General features: G+C 39.6%; 1 protein-coding gene across 4 annotated transcripts in view; it reads right to left on the bottom strand.

Moving 5' to 3' along the window:
* Window positions 1-18,298, bottom strand: part of ccdc57 (coiled-coil domain containing 57) — a 141,046-nt gene that overhangs the window by 20,607 nt on the left and 102,141 nt on the right. For 3 of the 4 annotated variants that reach the window (XM_042396484.1, XM_042396485.1, XM_042396487.1), the window contains 3 exons: window positions 12,159-12,259; window positions 11,638-11,878; window positions 3,221-3,321 (listed from right to left, as the gene is read on the bottom strand). In XM_042396484.1, coding sequence (XP_042252418.1) covers window positions 3,221-3,321; window positions 11,638-11,878; window positions 12,159-12,259 — 443 coding nt within the window. Of the gene's footprint in view, window positions 1-449; window positions 2,765-3,220; window positions 3,322-11,637; window positions 11,879-12,158; window positions 12,260-18,298 lie in introns of those variants that run through there. The other variant, XM_042396486.1, reaches the window with a different exon arrangement.

Below are 18,298 nucleotides of genomic sequence, written 5' to 3'. Positions count from 1 at the left end.
ATGGGTTCATGTTTTTACCCCCAAATTCCACAGACTACTTACCATTCTTTGATACATCATAAATTAAGCACTTATTAACTTTCCTTTGAGTTCCTATAAAACTTTCAACAGGCATAAAAACAATGAGAAAAACAACAAACAAAAAAGTAAGTGGCACAAGGTATCAGTGTGGAAAAATTGATAATTTTGCCTTTTCATGTGGAAGCCCATGAGCCCAGTTTTAAAAAATAGTTAAACATTTTGGTAAAAACACCAATTCACTTCCTTGCCTAGAGTGACAGAAGACTGACATCAACCTATTTTATGTGTGTTGAGAATACAGCCTTAACTTTGCATTAAAACTGGCAACAGGGGGAAACAGCTAGCTTGGCTCACCAGTTCAGAAATACACCTACCAACACCAACCTCTAAAATCTAAATAATTAAATATTTAATTTGTTTAACTTGCACAAAAACAATATTAAAAAAAATATATAAAAATGACAATAATGAAATGATGATGTGGTTTTAGGGGGTGACTTATTGTAACAGTTTATCCATCCAGCCAGCATTTCTGTGGAGTATCTCTGCTGGTTGCTTGACAACAGCTGTTTTTTCACCAAGAAATAGTTCCAGCATGTAACCAAAAACCACAAGTTGCCATTTTTACATTTCTGTTTGTGTACAGATTAGATAAATAAGATATGTGCTACTTATTGAGCTTTACAGCTGCTGGTAATCTAATTCTGGAACTTTGAACAGAGTCAGGCTAGCTGTTTTCTCTTGCTTCCAGTCCTAATACTAAGCTTGGCTACCCACGCCCTGTCTATTTGACGAATAGTAATAGCCTACTGGTTAAGACACATGCCACATAACCACAACATCTGTGCACCCCCCATATCCCTCTCCCTTCATTTCCTGTCATATCTACATTGCCCATATAATAAAAGGCATAAAAATCTAAAAAAAAGTGCTTAAATAATCAATCTACACATACTTGTCTTAAAAAAAACTGTATCACTCTGACCACTGTATTCATCAACACTGGGCTCGTGTATTTCATACTAGAAAAAGTGACAAAAATGAGGAAAAACTCCTGCATGCTGTCTTGCTTAGTGCTGAAATATTTTTTTAGTTCACAACATTTCAGTCTGTCTGACCTTCATCAGGTGTATGGGCGGCACCACAACACTTCCATTTACTTATATTGTGCAAAGGTTTTAGCCACTTTAGATGTTTAGATTCTTATCCATAATGGAATACCATCATGGAGGCATCTGATTAGTCCCAAATCTATTCTGCAGCATGACAACGACCTCAAACATAAAACCAGGGTCATAAAAAACTATCTTCAGTAACAAGAAGAACAAGGAGCTCTGCAACAGATGGTATGGTCTGCACAGAGCCCTGATCTCAACATTATTGAGTCAGTCTGGAATTACATGAAGAGACAGAAGCAATTGAGACAGGATAAATGCTGGAGTGGGTAGTCATCTTATCAATCTAACCTTCCACATACCTGAATGGGCCTATATTTAATAAAATATTAAATCAGAATAAGGTTATAACATTACATTAAGTAAACGTTAATTCAGTCCTTTGGGAGACAGTCTATAAAGAAAATATCCATAAGGCCTAATCTTTTTAGTAGAAGATGATCTCCACCCTAGGTGGCAATGAAACTCATTGAGACACTGTGCAGGAGCTTTTCTCATTGTTTTCAGGTTGCACTTTCCTCCGATGCACCAGTCTCACCTGACTAGGCCAGAACATGAAGTTACACTTGAAAAGAGTAAAATTAGTAAAAAAAAACAAAAAAACATTCATTTTCAAAGCAATATGATATTTTTTCCAAATAAAAAGAAAATCAACATTTATTTTTAACAGTTGCGCAGAGATTTTTTCAATACTGGAAAAAGTTAAAGAATGGAATGAAATCTAGTGTTGTGTTGCTCAACTTTTTGGAAGTGCACCACACAAAATATCATATGTACGTTATATGCTGAAACTAAAACATTGATGAATTGCAGTAGATATTGAAAACTTTTCAAAGAGTTTCATTCATTCATAGGGCAAGGTGGAGTATCAAAGTCACCTAACCTGCATGTCTTTAGACTGTCAAAGGAAACATGTCATGTTTGATGTCATTTAATAGCATATACAGTATAATGACTGTTTTGGGAAAACTACTCTCAAATGTACATTTGGCATGATATACAAGACCTGTCAAATTTTGAGTGTGCAAACATCTGTTAATAGAGGTGTAACCTTAGGGTTTGTGCCAAGGCAAGGGCCAGCTTCCCTGCTCACTGTCCCTTCAACTCAAAAATATAACTGTTTCAGACATCCTTTGTTCATTCTTTTATGACTCATACTCTTATGTTTCTTAACTCTCCTTTATGCTCCCTCCACATCAACCTACATGGCTGTCTTTTCTCCTGACCTGAAGTGAAGAACTGGAGATAGAGAAGTGAAAAAGCAAAGACTTGCTGTAACGTCTCAAGCCTGTGCCATGCTGACTCCTAGAATTTGTCTGGCCAAACAAACCAGGCTGTCCAACACTGAACCAATTACAGCTCAGACCTAGAATCTCTCTCTCCTCTCCTCTCCTGTGTGAGCCCAGTTGTCTGACAGGTGTGGTATCACCAACTCTCTCTCTTGCAATGTTTGCCAGCATTAAAAGCTGCAGCTGTTCTTGGCCTTCTGAGAGCTCTGATAGACTGTTGAGCTTCATGCTGCCAGCTGACATGCATGAAGGACCCCTTCCTGAGCTGTGGGAGACCGCCTATGGAACACACAATTGTCCTGCTGTCATCACCACACACTGCCATAGGTACTGTCCATTCATCATATTATGTTCATGGGGCATTCCAAGATTACCAGAAATAATTCTCACTTCAGGTAGAATTGGTAAACCAACATAGGTATCTTAGTTATCATTAAGTATAGCTATCGTGAATTTTCCTGATTTGAATCTATTGTGTGTACTCTCATATTCTAAGTTATTTCAGTCATTGATTACTCTCTTGTTCTCCACCTTTGATTATTAATAATTATTCTTAGTGTCTTGACTAAACAAGACAAATATGAGCCTTTATTTCATCTTTTGTTATTTGACATAGTTATCCTTGTCAATATTTGCTATTTGACTATGCATCACATTTTATCTTCTTGGTCTGGAGTGCAGTTGCATTTGTGTGTAGATTTGAAGAGACTTGGAAAATTGATTTACAGCACGTACCTGTGTGGTGAGCTGATACTGCAGCTGTTCCAGAGCAGACAGCTGGTCATGTTGGTCTCCTTGTTTCTCTGTGGAGGAGTCTTTCTCTGGCTCCACTGGCTCTATTAGACACAAAGGTGGATATTTACTAGAGATTTTCAGCACCATTTTAGGTACTAAACAGACAAATTTAATCTCTCCTTATTTACTTAAGGACATATTGGGCAGCACCAAGGTTTTGTGCCAGTAAAATGGAAGAAAAAATTGCATGCCTGGGCTCATGTATTTTTAGGCATGCTGACTAATTGGTCAGTCAGACAGACTGAGTTTATTGTATTGTATCTATTTATTGGGACAGTGTACAGTTTTTAATAAGAATGATGCACTGTCCCAGATTTAGCTTCAAGTTAATTTTCATCTGTAGTCCCTTACAATTAAAACATATCACAGCACAATAAACAGTACAAAGCAAAAAACACACAGGGCACATTACACAAAATACAAAGCTACACACAACAGCACATCACATACACCCACAATGTCAACCAAAAATCAACAATGCAAGCATGTCAAACCAAAAGCAAGATTTGAGAAGACCATGAGATCAAATCCAGAGTCAGTAGCCACAGAGCTGAGCAACCTTCAGCAGATTCTTCAACCTGATTCTGAACGCACTGATTGAACTGCAGCTCTTCATATCATAAGGCAGGACATTCCACTGAGTTGTGGCTTTCACAGAGAAAGCTGACTGTCCAAATGCAGTGCGACAAAATGGTATGGTACAATCATGTATAGAGGAAATTCTGGAGGCTCTAATAGAACTTACTGAGCGAGTGTACACAAAGTCAAATGCTAACTCAGCTGTTTTTGCATGTGTGTACACAACGGTGTCATCTGCATACATTGCTACTTCTACATCATGACACTGTTGAGGGAGATCATTAATATATGGGCTAAATAATAAGGGACCTAACACTGAGCCTTGTGGAACAAACATTGTGCACTTCATGTTACTGGACAGCATGTCACCAACTTTAACACACTGTATCCTATTAGATAAAGATGAAGACATCCATGCCAGTGCTCTCGATGAGATATTAAATTCAGAGTTTCAATATCAAAACATCATCACTGACTGTATCGAATGCTTTACACAGATCTAAAAATAAAGCACCAACTACTCCTCCTCTATCAAGTCTTGTTTTAATTTGCTCTATTGAGTGTGAGGTAGCAGTTTCTGTGGAATGATTTGCTCTGAAGCCAAACATATACAATGTAGACAAAAACTGCTTGTATTAAGAAATGTTGTCAGTTGTTTAATGACAACTTTCTCAGCATCCTTTGAGAGTACTGGCAGTATACTTATTGGTCTGTAGTTACTGGCTTCAAGGCGGTCTCCAGATTTAAAAATAGGCATGACAATGGCACATTTCCAGTGATCAGGAATGGAGCTGTGTTTAAAAGACAAGTTAATTAAATGAGCAATAGGGGGAGTTAAAATTTCTTTGTGTGTGGTTAACAAACATGATGTCAAATTGGAAAGCTTCTCTACATCTGGAGCTTTTTAAGGAGCTGATGATTTTGTTTACTTGTATCTCATTAGTCTCTACCAGCTTGAAAACCTGGCCTTGTAGCATCTATACAACAACAATATCCAGTTTCCTTTTTGTATTTTTTTTTCCTAACTCATATACAGACTCAAGAAAAAAATTATTAAAAACAGAAGCAACAGTAAGATGATCTTCAATTAACTTTCCCTGTACTTTGAATTTAAAATCTTCTAAACATTTTGTGAGATTATCAATATTTTTCCAGATCAATTTACTGTTGCCTTTTGCCTCATTCAATATATTGATATAAAAACAAGATTTAGCTTCTCTTAGCTCTTGGATAACTTTGTTCCTTAAACCTTTATAAATCAGCATGTTGGTGTCTCTTCTAGTTTTAATTGCCTTCCTTAGTGCAGCATCTCTAGATTTCATTAGTTTCCACTAGGGCTGTAGTCTCCCAGTCGATTAGTTGGTCGATATGCTCTCATCAGACCGAATTCTCATTGGTTGAATAATCTTCGTGTTACTTTCATAAGAGGAAAATGCTACATCAGTAGCATTCCAGGATTAATCAATTATTTCCTGCAGGAACAGACTAACAAATTACCTGTAAAAACAACGGAGGTGTATTCAAAACACACCCGTTGTTTTCACAACTTTGAACTCGCCCAACCTAGACTGCTAGGTCTTACTGTACTCAACGTTTACTGAGCGTTTACTGAATCAGTGTTTCTCCTATAATTATAACAACAAGAACCCCTGCCAGGCCCCAAAAAAATTTTTTAATGCCAAAAATAACGTCAAATATCCATTCATTTGGAAATCAATAGTGTTTGGGAGTCTCTGTGCAGCGCTGCTCCGGTACGTGAGTCAACCTCTGTGTCGTTGCCTGGGAAACTATTGGTAGTGTAACTCCGTTAAGGAATACATTGTGTTGTATGTTTGTGTAGCAAGTGGGAAAGAGCAAAGCAGAGGAAAAGATTAGTGGTAAGTTGTCAGTTTGGCAGTAAATGTACAGTACAGACTACAGTGTGTCAGTTAACAAATGCTAAAAAGTCACGTCTGTTATTTCCCCAAGTGCTGGAGAAGTGAAGGGGGTTAGCTCCAAAGTTAGCAACAATGGGTTAACCTAACCTGAAGACACAAAACAGAGAAATGTGTGGCTGCTGAGTTCACTCTGTCCTGTTACATCCCACCTCCCCATGATTGATTGATTAGTTGAAGATTATGTACTATTTCAGTCGACCAAGATTTTCTTTGGTTGACTACAGCCCTAGTTTCCACAAATTTTCATTAAACCACGGTAAATTGTTTTTATGTTTAGATTTGATCTATGCCATGTACCACAGTCCTTTAAAGTAGCTGTAATTAAGCATCTTCTTAAGAAGCCTACTCTTGATTCAGGTGTTTTAGCCAACTATAGACCCATATCTAATCTTCTATTTCTCTCTAAGATCCTTGAGAAAGCAGTAGCTAGTCAGTTGTGTGACTTTCTACATAACAAGAGTTTATTTGAAGATTTCCAGTCAGGATTTAGAGCATATCATAGCATAGAGCCAGCACTGGTGAAAGTCACAAATGATCTCCTAACTGCATTGGACAAAAGACTGTACTTGTCTTGTTAGATCTTAGTGCCGCATTTGACACAATTGATCATCACATCCTATTACAGAGACTGGAACATTTAATTGGCATTAAGGGAATTTCATTAAGCTGGTTTAAGTCTCTTTATCAGATCGATTTCAGTTTGTACATGTTAATGATGAATCCTCCATGCACGCAAAAGTTAGAAATGGAGTTCCACAAGATCCTGTTCTTGGACCAATACTATTCACCTTATATATGGTTCCTTTAGGTAATAGTATTCGGAATCAATCCATAAATTTTCATTGCTATGCAGATGATACCCAATTACATTTATCAATGAAGCCAGATGAAACCAATCAGTTAAATAAACTCCAAACATGCCTTAAGGATATAATATATATGACATGCAATTTTCTGCTACTAAACTCAGACAAAACTGAAGTTATTGTGCTTGGCCCTAAACATCTTAGAAACACATTATCCAATGATATAGGTACTATACTCCAGCACCACCATAAGTGAGTCTGGGAGTAATCTTTGATCAGGATATGTCCTTTGACTCCCACAAATTTCAAGGACTGACTTTTTTCACTTACACAATATTGCAAAAATCAGGCATATCCTTTCTCAAAAAGATGCAGAAAAACTAGTCCACGCATTTGTTATTTCTAGGCTAGATTATTGCAATTCCTTATTATGTGTACTGAAAAAAATAGAAAAAGAGATCATATTTCTCCCATTTTGGCTTCGCGGCACTGGCTTCCTGTAAAATCCAGAATTGAATTTAACAACCTTCTCCTCACCTACAAAGCTCTTTTTTCCCCCCCAGGTCAAGTCAGTTTATTTATAGAGCGCACTTACAAACACACACTGACTAAAGTGCTTTACAGAGAGATTAAAATTATGGCATTGTTTGATTGATGGTTGTGCTATGGAGTGTCCTAAAACCTGACAGAAATTTGTCAAGTATGCTGTGTTTGTTCAAGAAGGAGATGAGTTGGGAGAAAACTACTTTTTGAAGAATTTTGGACAAAATCGAGAGCTTTGAGATTGGTCAGTAATTATTAGGAACAGACAGATCTAACTTAGGTTTTGATGATCAGAGGGTGAATGACAGCATGTTTAAAGCAAGCTGGGACATAACCATAGACCAGAGAGCTATTGATTATTGACAAAATGCTAAGCCCAACAGTGTCCAGCACTTCCTTAAGTAGGCATGAGGGAATAATGCCTAAGGGACATGTACTAGGATTCATATGTGAGATAATATGTCTCTCTCTGTTTGTCAGTGACAGCTGGTGACTGTATGCAACACTGACGTTGAATTGCAATGCTTGTCCTACAAAGCTCTTAACGGTCAGGCACCATCATATCTTAAAGAGCTCATAGTACCCCATATCCCACTAGAACACTGCACTCCCAGAGTGCAGGCTTACTTGTGGTTCCTACAGTCTCCAAAAGTAGAATGGGAGGCAGAGCCTCCAGCTATCAGGCTCCTCTCCTCTCCTCTCTTTATGTTTAAGAGTAGGCTTACAACTTTCTTTTTTGATAAAGCTTATAGTTAGGGCTGTCCAGGCTTGCCTGGGATCAGCCCCTAGTTATGCTGCTAGGTCTAGATTGCCAGGGGACTTCACTAGGGCTGTTGTCAACCAAAGAAAATCTTGGTCGACTGAAATCATACATAATCTTCAACTAATTGATTAGTCGTGGGGAGGTTGGATGTAACGGGACAGAGTGAACTCAGCAGCCACACATTTCTCTGTTTTGTGTCTTCAGGTTAGGCAGGTTGTTGCTAACTTTGGAGCTAACCAACTTCACTTCTCCAGCATTTGGGGAATTAACAGACGTGACTTTTTAGCATTTATTAACTGACACACTGTAGTCTGTACTGTACATTTACTGCCAGATTGACAACTTACCACTAACCTTTTCCTCTGCTCCACTCACATCCACCGTCACTTTCCTGCCGCTTGCTCCTCCCTACTCGCTACGCAGACATACTACACAACGTATTCCTTAACAGAGTTACACTACCAATAGTTTCCCAGGCAACGACACAGAGGTTGACTCATGTACCGGAGCAGCGCTGCATAGAGACTCCCAAACACTATTGATTTCCAAATGAATGGATATTTGACGTTAATTTTGGCATTAAAAAATATTTTTTTGGGCTTGGCAGGGGTTCTTGTTGTTATAATTATAGGATGAACACTGATTCAGTAAACGCTCAGTAAACGTTGAGTACAGTTAGACCTAGCAGTCTAGGTTGGGTGAGTTCAAAGTTGTGAAAACAACGGGGGTGTTTTGAATACAACCCCATTGTTTTCACAGATAATTTGTTAGTCTGTTCCTCTCACTGCAGGAAATAATTGATTAATCCTGGAATGCTACTGATGTAGCACTTTTCTTCTTATGAAAGTAACACAGAGATTATTCAACCAATGAGAATTCGGTCTGATGAGAGCATACTCTGGGCTTGTGCTGCTGTACTGTATATTATTGAATTTAAAGACAGTGGCTAAAGAGTGGTTAAAGTCCTCCTATGTCTAGATGGAGGATGTTGCTCAGGCCTGTGCTTTTGGTCACTGGAATGTCATAACTTTCTGTGAGCAGGTGCATTCCTCTGACTCAATCAAGTTCTTTATGGATGCTGCATATCTGGGAGTTTTGGGGGGTACTATCAAGGCCAGTGGTTTGCAATGCCAGCCTTGCTCTCTCTCCTGGTTTTCTATGTCATCTGCACTGTAAGAGATTTACCCAGTCACTGTAGCTTGCCAGGTCTGGGGTCAGTTTTGGCAATGTAAATGCATCAAATTTCCATGTGACAATCATGCCTTTTATGATAAGCATCACATGGTCATACATCACGTACAACTCACTGCCCATCATGGGCCCAGTCATCATAATATATAAGCTGATTTGCTTTCCTGTTTCAATTTCCAGACCTTCCAGGGCCTCTGTCCAGATGCCAACCCTGTGCTGAAACTTTCACCTCTCCAAGATCTAGCTCTGTCTTAAGCCAAAGCCCCTTGCTTAGATACAGTACATGGAGTCAGCTACGATATACTGTATATGACGAAGGGTTTAGCACCTTCTACCCTTAAATTTTATGATTTAGCTTGAAGCACTTTTGCTTTGCTTTGTGTTCCGATTTGTATAAACCTGTTTCCATAAATACTGTTTATGCTTTCATTTGTTACTGCATGGACATTCACCATTTCAAAATGCAGTATACTCATGGGTTGATTGGTGGAATTCAATTTAACAGTAGATGTTGTGTCTTTTTTCCTATTTTCAAATCTGACTTAATTACTTTTGAAAGGTATTTCATAAGTTTCTCCTTCTGTCCCTGATCATAGACGCCCTATCACTCTTTCCATTTTGATACTGATAGTACTCAGAGATGGTGTTTTTTCTCCTTATATTGGCGCTGTGCTTGATTCTGTTTTTTTTTTTTTTTTTTTTTAGCTTTCTATGCATTCCTTTGAAGTTGCAAATTTACAACATATTCAAAATCATGTAACCCAGACAGATATATTTCATTTTCTGATTTGGCATTTCAACCTAGTCACTATAGTCTACGCCTTAAACATCTGAAATGTGGAAGTGCTTCCTTTGTAATTGTGGCTTGCACAGATTCTTCTTTTTGTTCCTTCCAATCTATGATTAAATACCTACAATTTAGATCTATAACCAGTTCTTCTTCTCCTCTATTTCTAATCACAGGAAACATTCCTATGTCAAAACCTTGGGTTAGCTACCACTTAAAGGAACCTATCCCCTAACATTATACAAGACATTCCTGTATGATAGACACTGCTACGTCCGCTGCCAAACAAGGCATTTCATCTGCCTCCATCTCAGCTGCCCAGTTAGATTTCATCTAACCCCAGCTGCCCAGTTAAATTTCATCTAACTGGGCAGCTGGGGGAACCACGCTCAACCCAAACGACTAGCTCCCAATCAACACTCTATGAAAACCCCCAAGTTCAAATACTGAAAAAGAAACAAACACGTCTGAAACAGAAATGGAAAGGGAAGGACAATCAAGAAGATGAAAAAATATCAAAAACCTCGCAAAACAACTTGAATGGACTGATGAGCACAGAGGAGACATGTCAGACACAGAGGGTGGCGAAAAAGATGAACACATGGAGGTTGAAGTGGCTGATGTGATGTGCTCAGGTTTGAAAGATATCGTTAAGGAAATTCAGGACTTTAAAACTGAGCTAAAAACCACAGTTCACCACATTTAAGAAAGAAATTTAAGAAGAAATGAAGGAAAAACTCAAAGATTTTAAGAGGGACATCGACCAAAAGCTCACAAAAATCTATGAGAGAGCAACAAACACAAACCATGAGTATTGCAGGAGCCGAACAGAGAATTGGTGAGATAGAAGGACATAAAAGATGCCCTTCTTCAACCACTGTAACAGCAGAGAATATTGCAGGACAGGCTCACAGACCAAGAAGGAGGAAACCGACAAAACAACATCCATATCTTTGGCCTAAAAGAGGGAGTAGAGGGCAGCTCCATCTCACAATTCATTGAACAACTTCTGAAAACCAAACTCTCCCTGCTGACAGAAACAGATCTACAAATACAGAGGGCACACTGAGCTTTAATGCTGAAACTGGTCTCTGACAAACCTCCAAGATCTATGTTGTGTGTCCGTCCGACGGAGCTCTTGCACCCATGCTTTAGCTCAGGCTATACGACAGAGTGATGAATTAAAGGGAATTAACATCAAAGGACAGAAACACATAATCAGCTTATTTGCGGATGACATCATAATATACCTAGAGACCTCCAATACAAGCTTTACTCAGCTGAAGCACCTTATAAAACATATATGGTGGTAACTCAGGATACAAAATAAATGTGAGTAAAACAGATTTTGGCCTTTAACCATAATCCAACTCAAGAAATTAGGAGAACTTTCCAATTGAAATGGGAAACTATTAAATATCTTGGTGTGACTTTAACAAAACAACTTACTCATCTTTATTAAGCAAACTATGATCAGTTTCATTTTCAGATTAGAAGAAACACAGAGATGGTCAGCCTTGACATTAGACTTTAGCTCAAAAATTGAAATAATCAGAATGAACATTTTCCCCAGGCTGTTGTATCTTTTTCAATCTCTTCCTATTAAGATTCCTCAAGAAAAGTTTAACATTTGGGTTTTGAAACTCTAAAGCTTGAGTTTCTTGCCTGCTTGTAAGTTGCTTTGGATAGAAACGCCTGCCAAATTACAAAATGTAAGTATCATGTTGTGGTCAGTGTGCCTGTTATTATACCCTGTAGTCCAGCAGTGGTGATCTGGGCACGGAGGCAGTTGCCCATTTCTATTAGCTGTTGCTTCTCCCTGCTCAGGTGGGCAATATAGGACGCTGCCTGCTTCAGCCTAGTGTGCAAGAGAGGAGGGTTGCTTCTAGTACGCTGAATATTTTCAGATGAACCACCAGACATCAGACCTAAGGCCAGCTGCTGCTGCCACAGATAACGGTTTGCCTCTTGGAGCTGTTGCACCAGCACATTCTGGAAGGAAGAAGAGATGAAACATGAAGAAACTGGGTCACTGCAGCAGTTTACAGAATATATTCCCATCATCTCACATAACTAACTGGTGAACTGACCCTTTAGAAAACTACCACTGGGCGAATGTTATATAGTACTGAGATATAGTAAAGGGAAATTATCTTTCCAACTTTTGACATTTATATGTCACTAAAAAGACCAGGATCTTAAACTACACACCACTGCTCTGCACAGACACTAAAAGGTCAACCTTAACTAGTTTACTGATTTCCTCCAGTACCTGTTCCATGATGTTGGTGGGATCAGATTCCATATGTGCCACTCTGACCTCCTGCTTCCTCAAAGCAGTCATGTTGGCACATTTCTCCAGAAATAGACTACCTGAAAAGCCATCCCACATACAACAGGAGAAAGATAAATGAAGAAAAAGTTAAACACAAAATGTCTTTTTTTAAATACAACTAATACAAATAACACTCCAATTGAGATAAAGACTGCAGGATTTAAGAGAAATTATGTGTTAAGCTGTCTGAGTTTTGGACAGCCAATAATTACTAGAGAAGAGTAGCCAGTTTTTTATCAGCTGAGCATGGATATGATCACAGGTTTCAAAGTAAATCTCTGATAAAAGGTACATTGAAACTAAAGTTTAGACACTAATGATGTGTCTTGCCTTTCATTACCTGAGACTTAAAGGACATCTTTATTACTATAAAACATTCAGCCAATGTAGCAAGGTGGGTAACTTACATGATATCACAAAATAAGTATAAACATATCAAAGTGTCACAGTCTCCTCAGTTCCTCTCTGCAGCCACACTCTCTCATCTCCCAGCCCTTTGCATTGCTCTCTGCCTCTGTACTCAGCCCAACACGCTCCTCTTATCTTTGCCAATCTCAACCTGTTCACCCCAGACTTTCCTTCCTGTTTTCCACACCTCATCTGTTGCCACTGTAATTGTCTGCACCTGCTGCCCATCCCCTCATCAGCTCCTCAGTACATATATGGGTCTCAGTCATTCATTCCCTGCCAGTTTGTCTTTGTTTTATCATTGTATACTTAGGTTCTTGCCAACCTGATTCTGATCCTGTTCTTGCTGTTCCTGTGGTTTTGACCTTCTTACTGTTTTTGACCTGTCTGCCTGCCTTTTTCCCTTTGGACACGTTTGCCTGATTTGGACTGCTTCCTTGTTGACTACTATAAACCTGTCTTTTGTATTTCTTCAATTAAAGCCCTCCTCACTCAGCCAGTCTGTCTTTGGTGTTTGAATTTAGGTCTTCCACCTATCTGCCCCATATACACCCTTGTGACACCAAGGGGTTGTAACATTGTTACACTGCTATTGTTACACACATGATTGTTGTTATTCTGTCCCCCCCCCCCTTTCCCTCTTTCTTTCTCTCTCTCAACCCAACCGGTCAAAGCAGATGGCCGCCCACCAAGAGCCGGGTTCTGCTTGAGGTTTCTACCCGTTAAAGGGGAGTTTTTCCTTACCGTTGTCGCCAAGTGCTTGCTCATTGGGGAATTGTTGGGTCTCTGTAAATTAAAGAGTATGGTCTTGACCTGCTCTATGTGAGAAGTGCCTTGAGATGACTTTTGTTGTGATTTGGCGCTATATAAATAAAAATTGATTGATTGGATGATTGCTTCAAAAAAACCAAAGGCCAAGGTTATTACAAATCTTACATTCACTTTAAAATAACAATACTTATTTATATTTTATATATTTTGGTCTAGAACAGTGCCACTGGAGGGCAGATCAAAACATGCTTGTTAATTCCTTATCATTGTTACAAAATTGGCAGAAGATTGCACTGTTCAAGACCTTGTATGTTTTATAGTTGCTTTGCGGCTAGGATTCTGTATAGTGACTTTAACTGAAATGCTTGCATGTTGGAATCTTTAATTGTTTCATATATATACATATACATATATAGATACAATTTGATGTAATGTACCATAATTAGCTTACAACTGATTTTCATCTACAGTCCCTTTAGCAGGTCACAATTAAAACATATAACAGAACAATAACAGTGCAAAGCAAAAAAGCCCCACACAGGACACATAATACAAAATACAAAGCTACACACAATAGCACATCACATACACCCACATGTCAACTAGAAATTAACAATGTAAGCTTGTCAAATTGAAAGCAAAATTATTTGCGTTCATGAGAAGACCATGAAATAAAATGTAGAGTCAGTGGTTACAATAATTATACAGTTATAATCCTGCCCTGAAGAAACCTGTCCATACACCTCAGTCAGTTCATTATTTTGTATCATTATCTTCTATCATATTAATTTTTTTTTTGAAAATTTCTTTAAAAAATAGTGGTTTGTTTTCTATTTTGAGATTTGAAATGAATAATGAATCAACATGCTCAACCTAATTATGTATAGATGGGTACTGAATCCTCAAAGGCACAAATCAAAAATCAAATGTAGGATTAAAGCTGCAAGCAGCGATGATCGGGCCCTCGCACCCCAGCGCATGTCGAAGTGACGCTCAGTCGAAGGGCTTTTGTCAGTGACTTGTTGTGTAAAGTTTGAGGCAGATCCAACCATGTACACTCAAGTTGAATCAATTTCCTCTGTCATGGCGAAACATCAAAACTCAACGCCACGCCACGGCCAAACCATCATGATCATACACTACTCTAGATGACACACACTGATTTTGAAGTCCTTACGATGAAATCTGTAGGAGGAGTGCGTTAAAATACAAGGTATGCGAAATGGCCAAAAAAAGGCGAAAATTGACCAGTTTTTCAAGATGGCCGACTTCCTGTTCAACTTACAATAAGGTGTCAACAGACTTTTTTGTGCGTCTTGACATTATACATGTGCCCTGTGAATTTCATCTCTCTACGTTAATCTGGAAGGCGGGGCTGCAATTTTGAAATTTTAAAGGGGGCGCTGTTGAGCCATTTTGTTACGCCCATTAAGAGGAACTACATAGGTTTTTAGCTGGTGTCTCTCCAGACATGTGTGTCAAGTTTCGTGACTGTAGAGCAATCCATTCTCCCTGTAAAACAGTATTGTATTTCATGGCGAAGGATGTGTCGCCATGGTAACAGCATTCAGTTTTGGGTCATGAGCTGCCAAATGTAGCATCACCAAGGTCTTGTTTATTAGCTGACTTAATTTCAGGTGCATCAGCCAAATTTCCTAGGAGTAATTAGACAAAGTACGACGCATGATACTTCCTGTTGCCAGTAGGTGGCGCTATGACTTTCGCTAAATATGAGACTGAACATGTGTTCAGATTGGGACTCTTAACAAGCATATGAAATTTGGAAAAGATCAGACCACGTGGAGTCAAGTTATAAGGCATTGAAATTTCATGGCGTCACATCGAAATTCGCCGCGTCGCCATGGCAACACCTTTCAACGAAGGGTCACCAACTTCATAATATAAGATCTCCAAGGTCTTGAGGCTATTCTCAGTAAATTTCAGCTGGATTCCATCACCGTGCTGCCCACAGGGCGTCAGAGCGTAAAACATGTAACTTCCTGTTGCCAGGAGGTGGCGCTATGACTCATATCCTGTATTGTCACATGGACCCGTTCAGGGCGGGACTCTTATGAAGCACAAAAGGTTTGGCTGTCTTAGGATCATGTATGCCGGAGTTATAGCCGTTTCGTTTTTCATGGCGAAGGATCGAAATTCGCCGCCCAGCCACGCCCCCTAGGAAAGACTAATGAGAATTGTTTTAGCAACTTTTAATCTCCTATGCCTGTAGATGATACGGACCGAATTTGAAAGTCCTGGGGTCAAATCTCTAGGAGGAGTTCGTTAAAGTATGCGGGCTGGAAATGACAAAATCGGTGCAAAATTTCAACTTTGATACAAAATGGCCGACTTCCTGTTGGAGTTAGGCTATGTGTCCTTGAGACTTTTTGGTGCGTCTGGTCATGATACATATGCATACCGAATTTCGTTCTCCTACGACAATCTGTATCGAGGGGCTCAATTTTCTTGACTTTCTAGGTGGCGCTGTCGAGCCATTTTGTCCCGCTTTATTTCGAGACCCATAAAATATCGAAATTTTCGCCAGTCCTGACATCTGTGCAAATTTTCATGAGTTTTCGTGCATGTTTAGGCCCTCAAAAATGCGTTTGTTTCGGAGGAATAATAATAATAATAATAATTAAAGCTGCAAGCAGCGATGATCGGGCCCTCGCACCCCAGCGCATGTCGAAGTGACGCTCAGTCGAAGGGCTTTTGTCAGTGACTTGTTGTGTAAAGTTTGAGGCAGATCCAACCATGTACACTCAAGTTATATCAATTTCCTCTGTCATGGCGAAACATCAAAACTCAACGCCACGCCACGGCCAAACCATCATGATCATACACTACTCTAGATGACACACACTGATTTTGAAGTCCTTACGATGAAATCTGTAGGAGGAGTGCGTTAAAATACAAGGTATGCGAAATGGCCAAAAAAAGGCGAAAATTGACCAGTTTTTCAAGATGGCCGACTTCCTGTTCAACTTACAATAAGGCTTCAAGAGGCTTTTTTGTGCGTGTTGACATTATACATGTGCCCTGTGAATTTCATCTCTCTACGTTAATCTGGAAGGCGGGGCTGCAATTTTGAAATTTTAAAGGGGGCGCTGTTGAGCCATTTTGCCACGCCCATTCAAAGCGACCACATAGGATTTTAGCTGACATCACTCTAGACATGTGTGTCAAGTTTCATGACTGTAGAGCAATCCCTTCTCCCTGAAAAACAGTATCATATTTCATGGCGAAGGATGTGTCGCCATGGTAACAGCATTCAGTTTTGGGTCATGAGCTGCCAAATGTAGCATCACCAAGGTCTTGTTTATTAGCTGACTTAATTTCAGGTGCATCAGCCAAATTTCCTAGGAGTAATTAGACAAAGTACGACGCATGATACTTCCTGTTGCCAGTAGGTGGCGCTATGACTTTCGCTAAATATGAGACTGAACATGTGTTCAGATTGGGACTCTTAACAAGCATATGAAATTTGGAAAAGATCAGACCACGTGGAGTCAAGTTATAAGGCATCGAAATTTCATGGCGTCACATCGAAATTCGCCGCGTCGCCATGGCAACACCTTTCAACGAAGGGTCACCAACTTCATAATATAAGATCTCCAAGGTCTTGAGGCTATTCTCAGTAAATTTCAGCTGGATTCCATCACCGTGCTGCCCACAGGGCGTCAGAGCGTAAAACATGTAAATTCCTGTTGCCAGGAGGTGGCGCTATGACTCATATCCTGTATTGTCACATGGACCCGTTCAGGGCGGGACTCTTATGAAGCACAAAAGGTTTGGCTCTCTTAGGATCATGTATGCCGGAGTTATAGCCGTTTCATTTTTCATGGCGAAGGATCGAAATTCGCCGCCCAGCCACGCCCCCTAGGAAAGACTAATGAGAATTGTTTTAGCAACTTTTAATCTCCTATGCCTGTAGATGATACGGACCGAATTTGAAAGTCCTGGGGTCAAATCTCTAGGAGGAGTTCGTTAAAGTATGCGGGCTGGAAATGACAAAATCGGTGCAAAATTTCAACTTTGATACAAAATGGCCGACTTCCTGTTGGAGTTAGGCTATGTGTCCTTGAGACTTTTTGGTGCGTCTGGTCATGATACATATGCATACCGAATTTCGTTCTCCTACGACAATCTGTATCGAGGGGCTCAATTTTCTTGACTTTCTAGGTGGCGCTGTCGAGCCATTTTGTCCCGCTTTATTTCGAGACCCATAAAATATCGCAATTTTCGCCAGTCTTGACATCTGTGCAAATTTTCATGAGTTTTCGTGCATGTTTAGGCCCTCAAAAATGCGTTTGTTTCGGAGGAATAATAATAATAATAATTAAAGCTGCAAGCAGCGATGATCGGGCCCTCGCACCCCAGCGCATGTCGAAGTGACGCTCAGTCGAAGGGCTTTTGTCAGTGACTTGTTGTGTAAAGTTTGAGGCAGATCCAACCATGTACACTCAAGTTATATCAATTTCCTCTGTCATGGCGAAACATCAAAACTCAACGCCACGCCACGGCCAAACCATCATGATCATACACTACTCTAGATGACACACACTGATTTTGAAGTCCTTACGATGAAATCTGTAGGAGGAGTGCGTTAAAATACAAGGTATGCGAAATGGCCAAAAAAAGGCGAAAATTGACCAGTTTTTCAAGATGGCCGACTTCCTGTTCAACTTACAATAAGGTGTCAACAGACTTTTTTGTGCGTCTTGACATTATACATGTGCCCTGTGAATTTCATCTCTCTACGTTAATCTGGAAGGCGGGGCTGCAATTTTGAAATTTTAAAGGGGGCGCTGTTGAGCCATTTTGTTACGCCCATTAAGAGGAACTACATAGGTTTTTAGCTGGTGTCTCTCCAGACATGTGTGTCAAGTTTCGTGACT

The sequence above is a fragment of the Thunnus maccoyii genome, chromosome 20 (genome assembly GCF_910596095.1).
Source record: "Thunnus maccoyii chromosome 20, fThuMac1.1, whole genome shotgun sequence".
Classification (NCBI taxonomy): Eukaryota; Metazoa; Chordata; class Actinopteri; order Scombriformes; family Scombridae; genus Thunnus; species Thunnus maccoyii.
The sequence above is the reverse complement of the archived record's forward strand: the minus strand, read 5'-3'. Positions and strand labels throughout refer to the sequence as shown.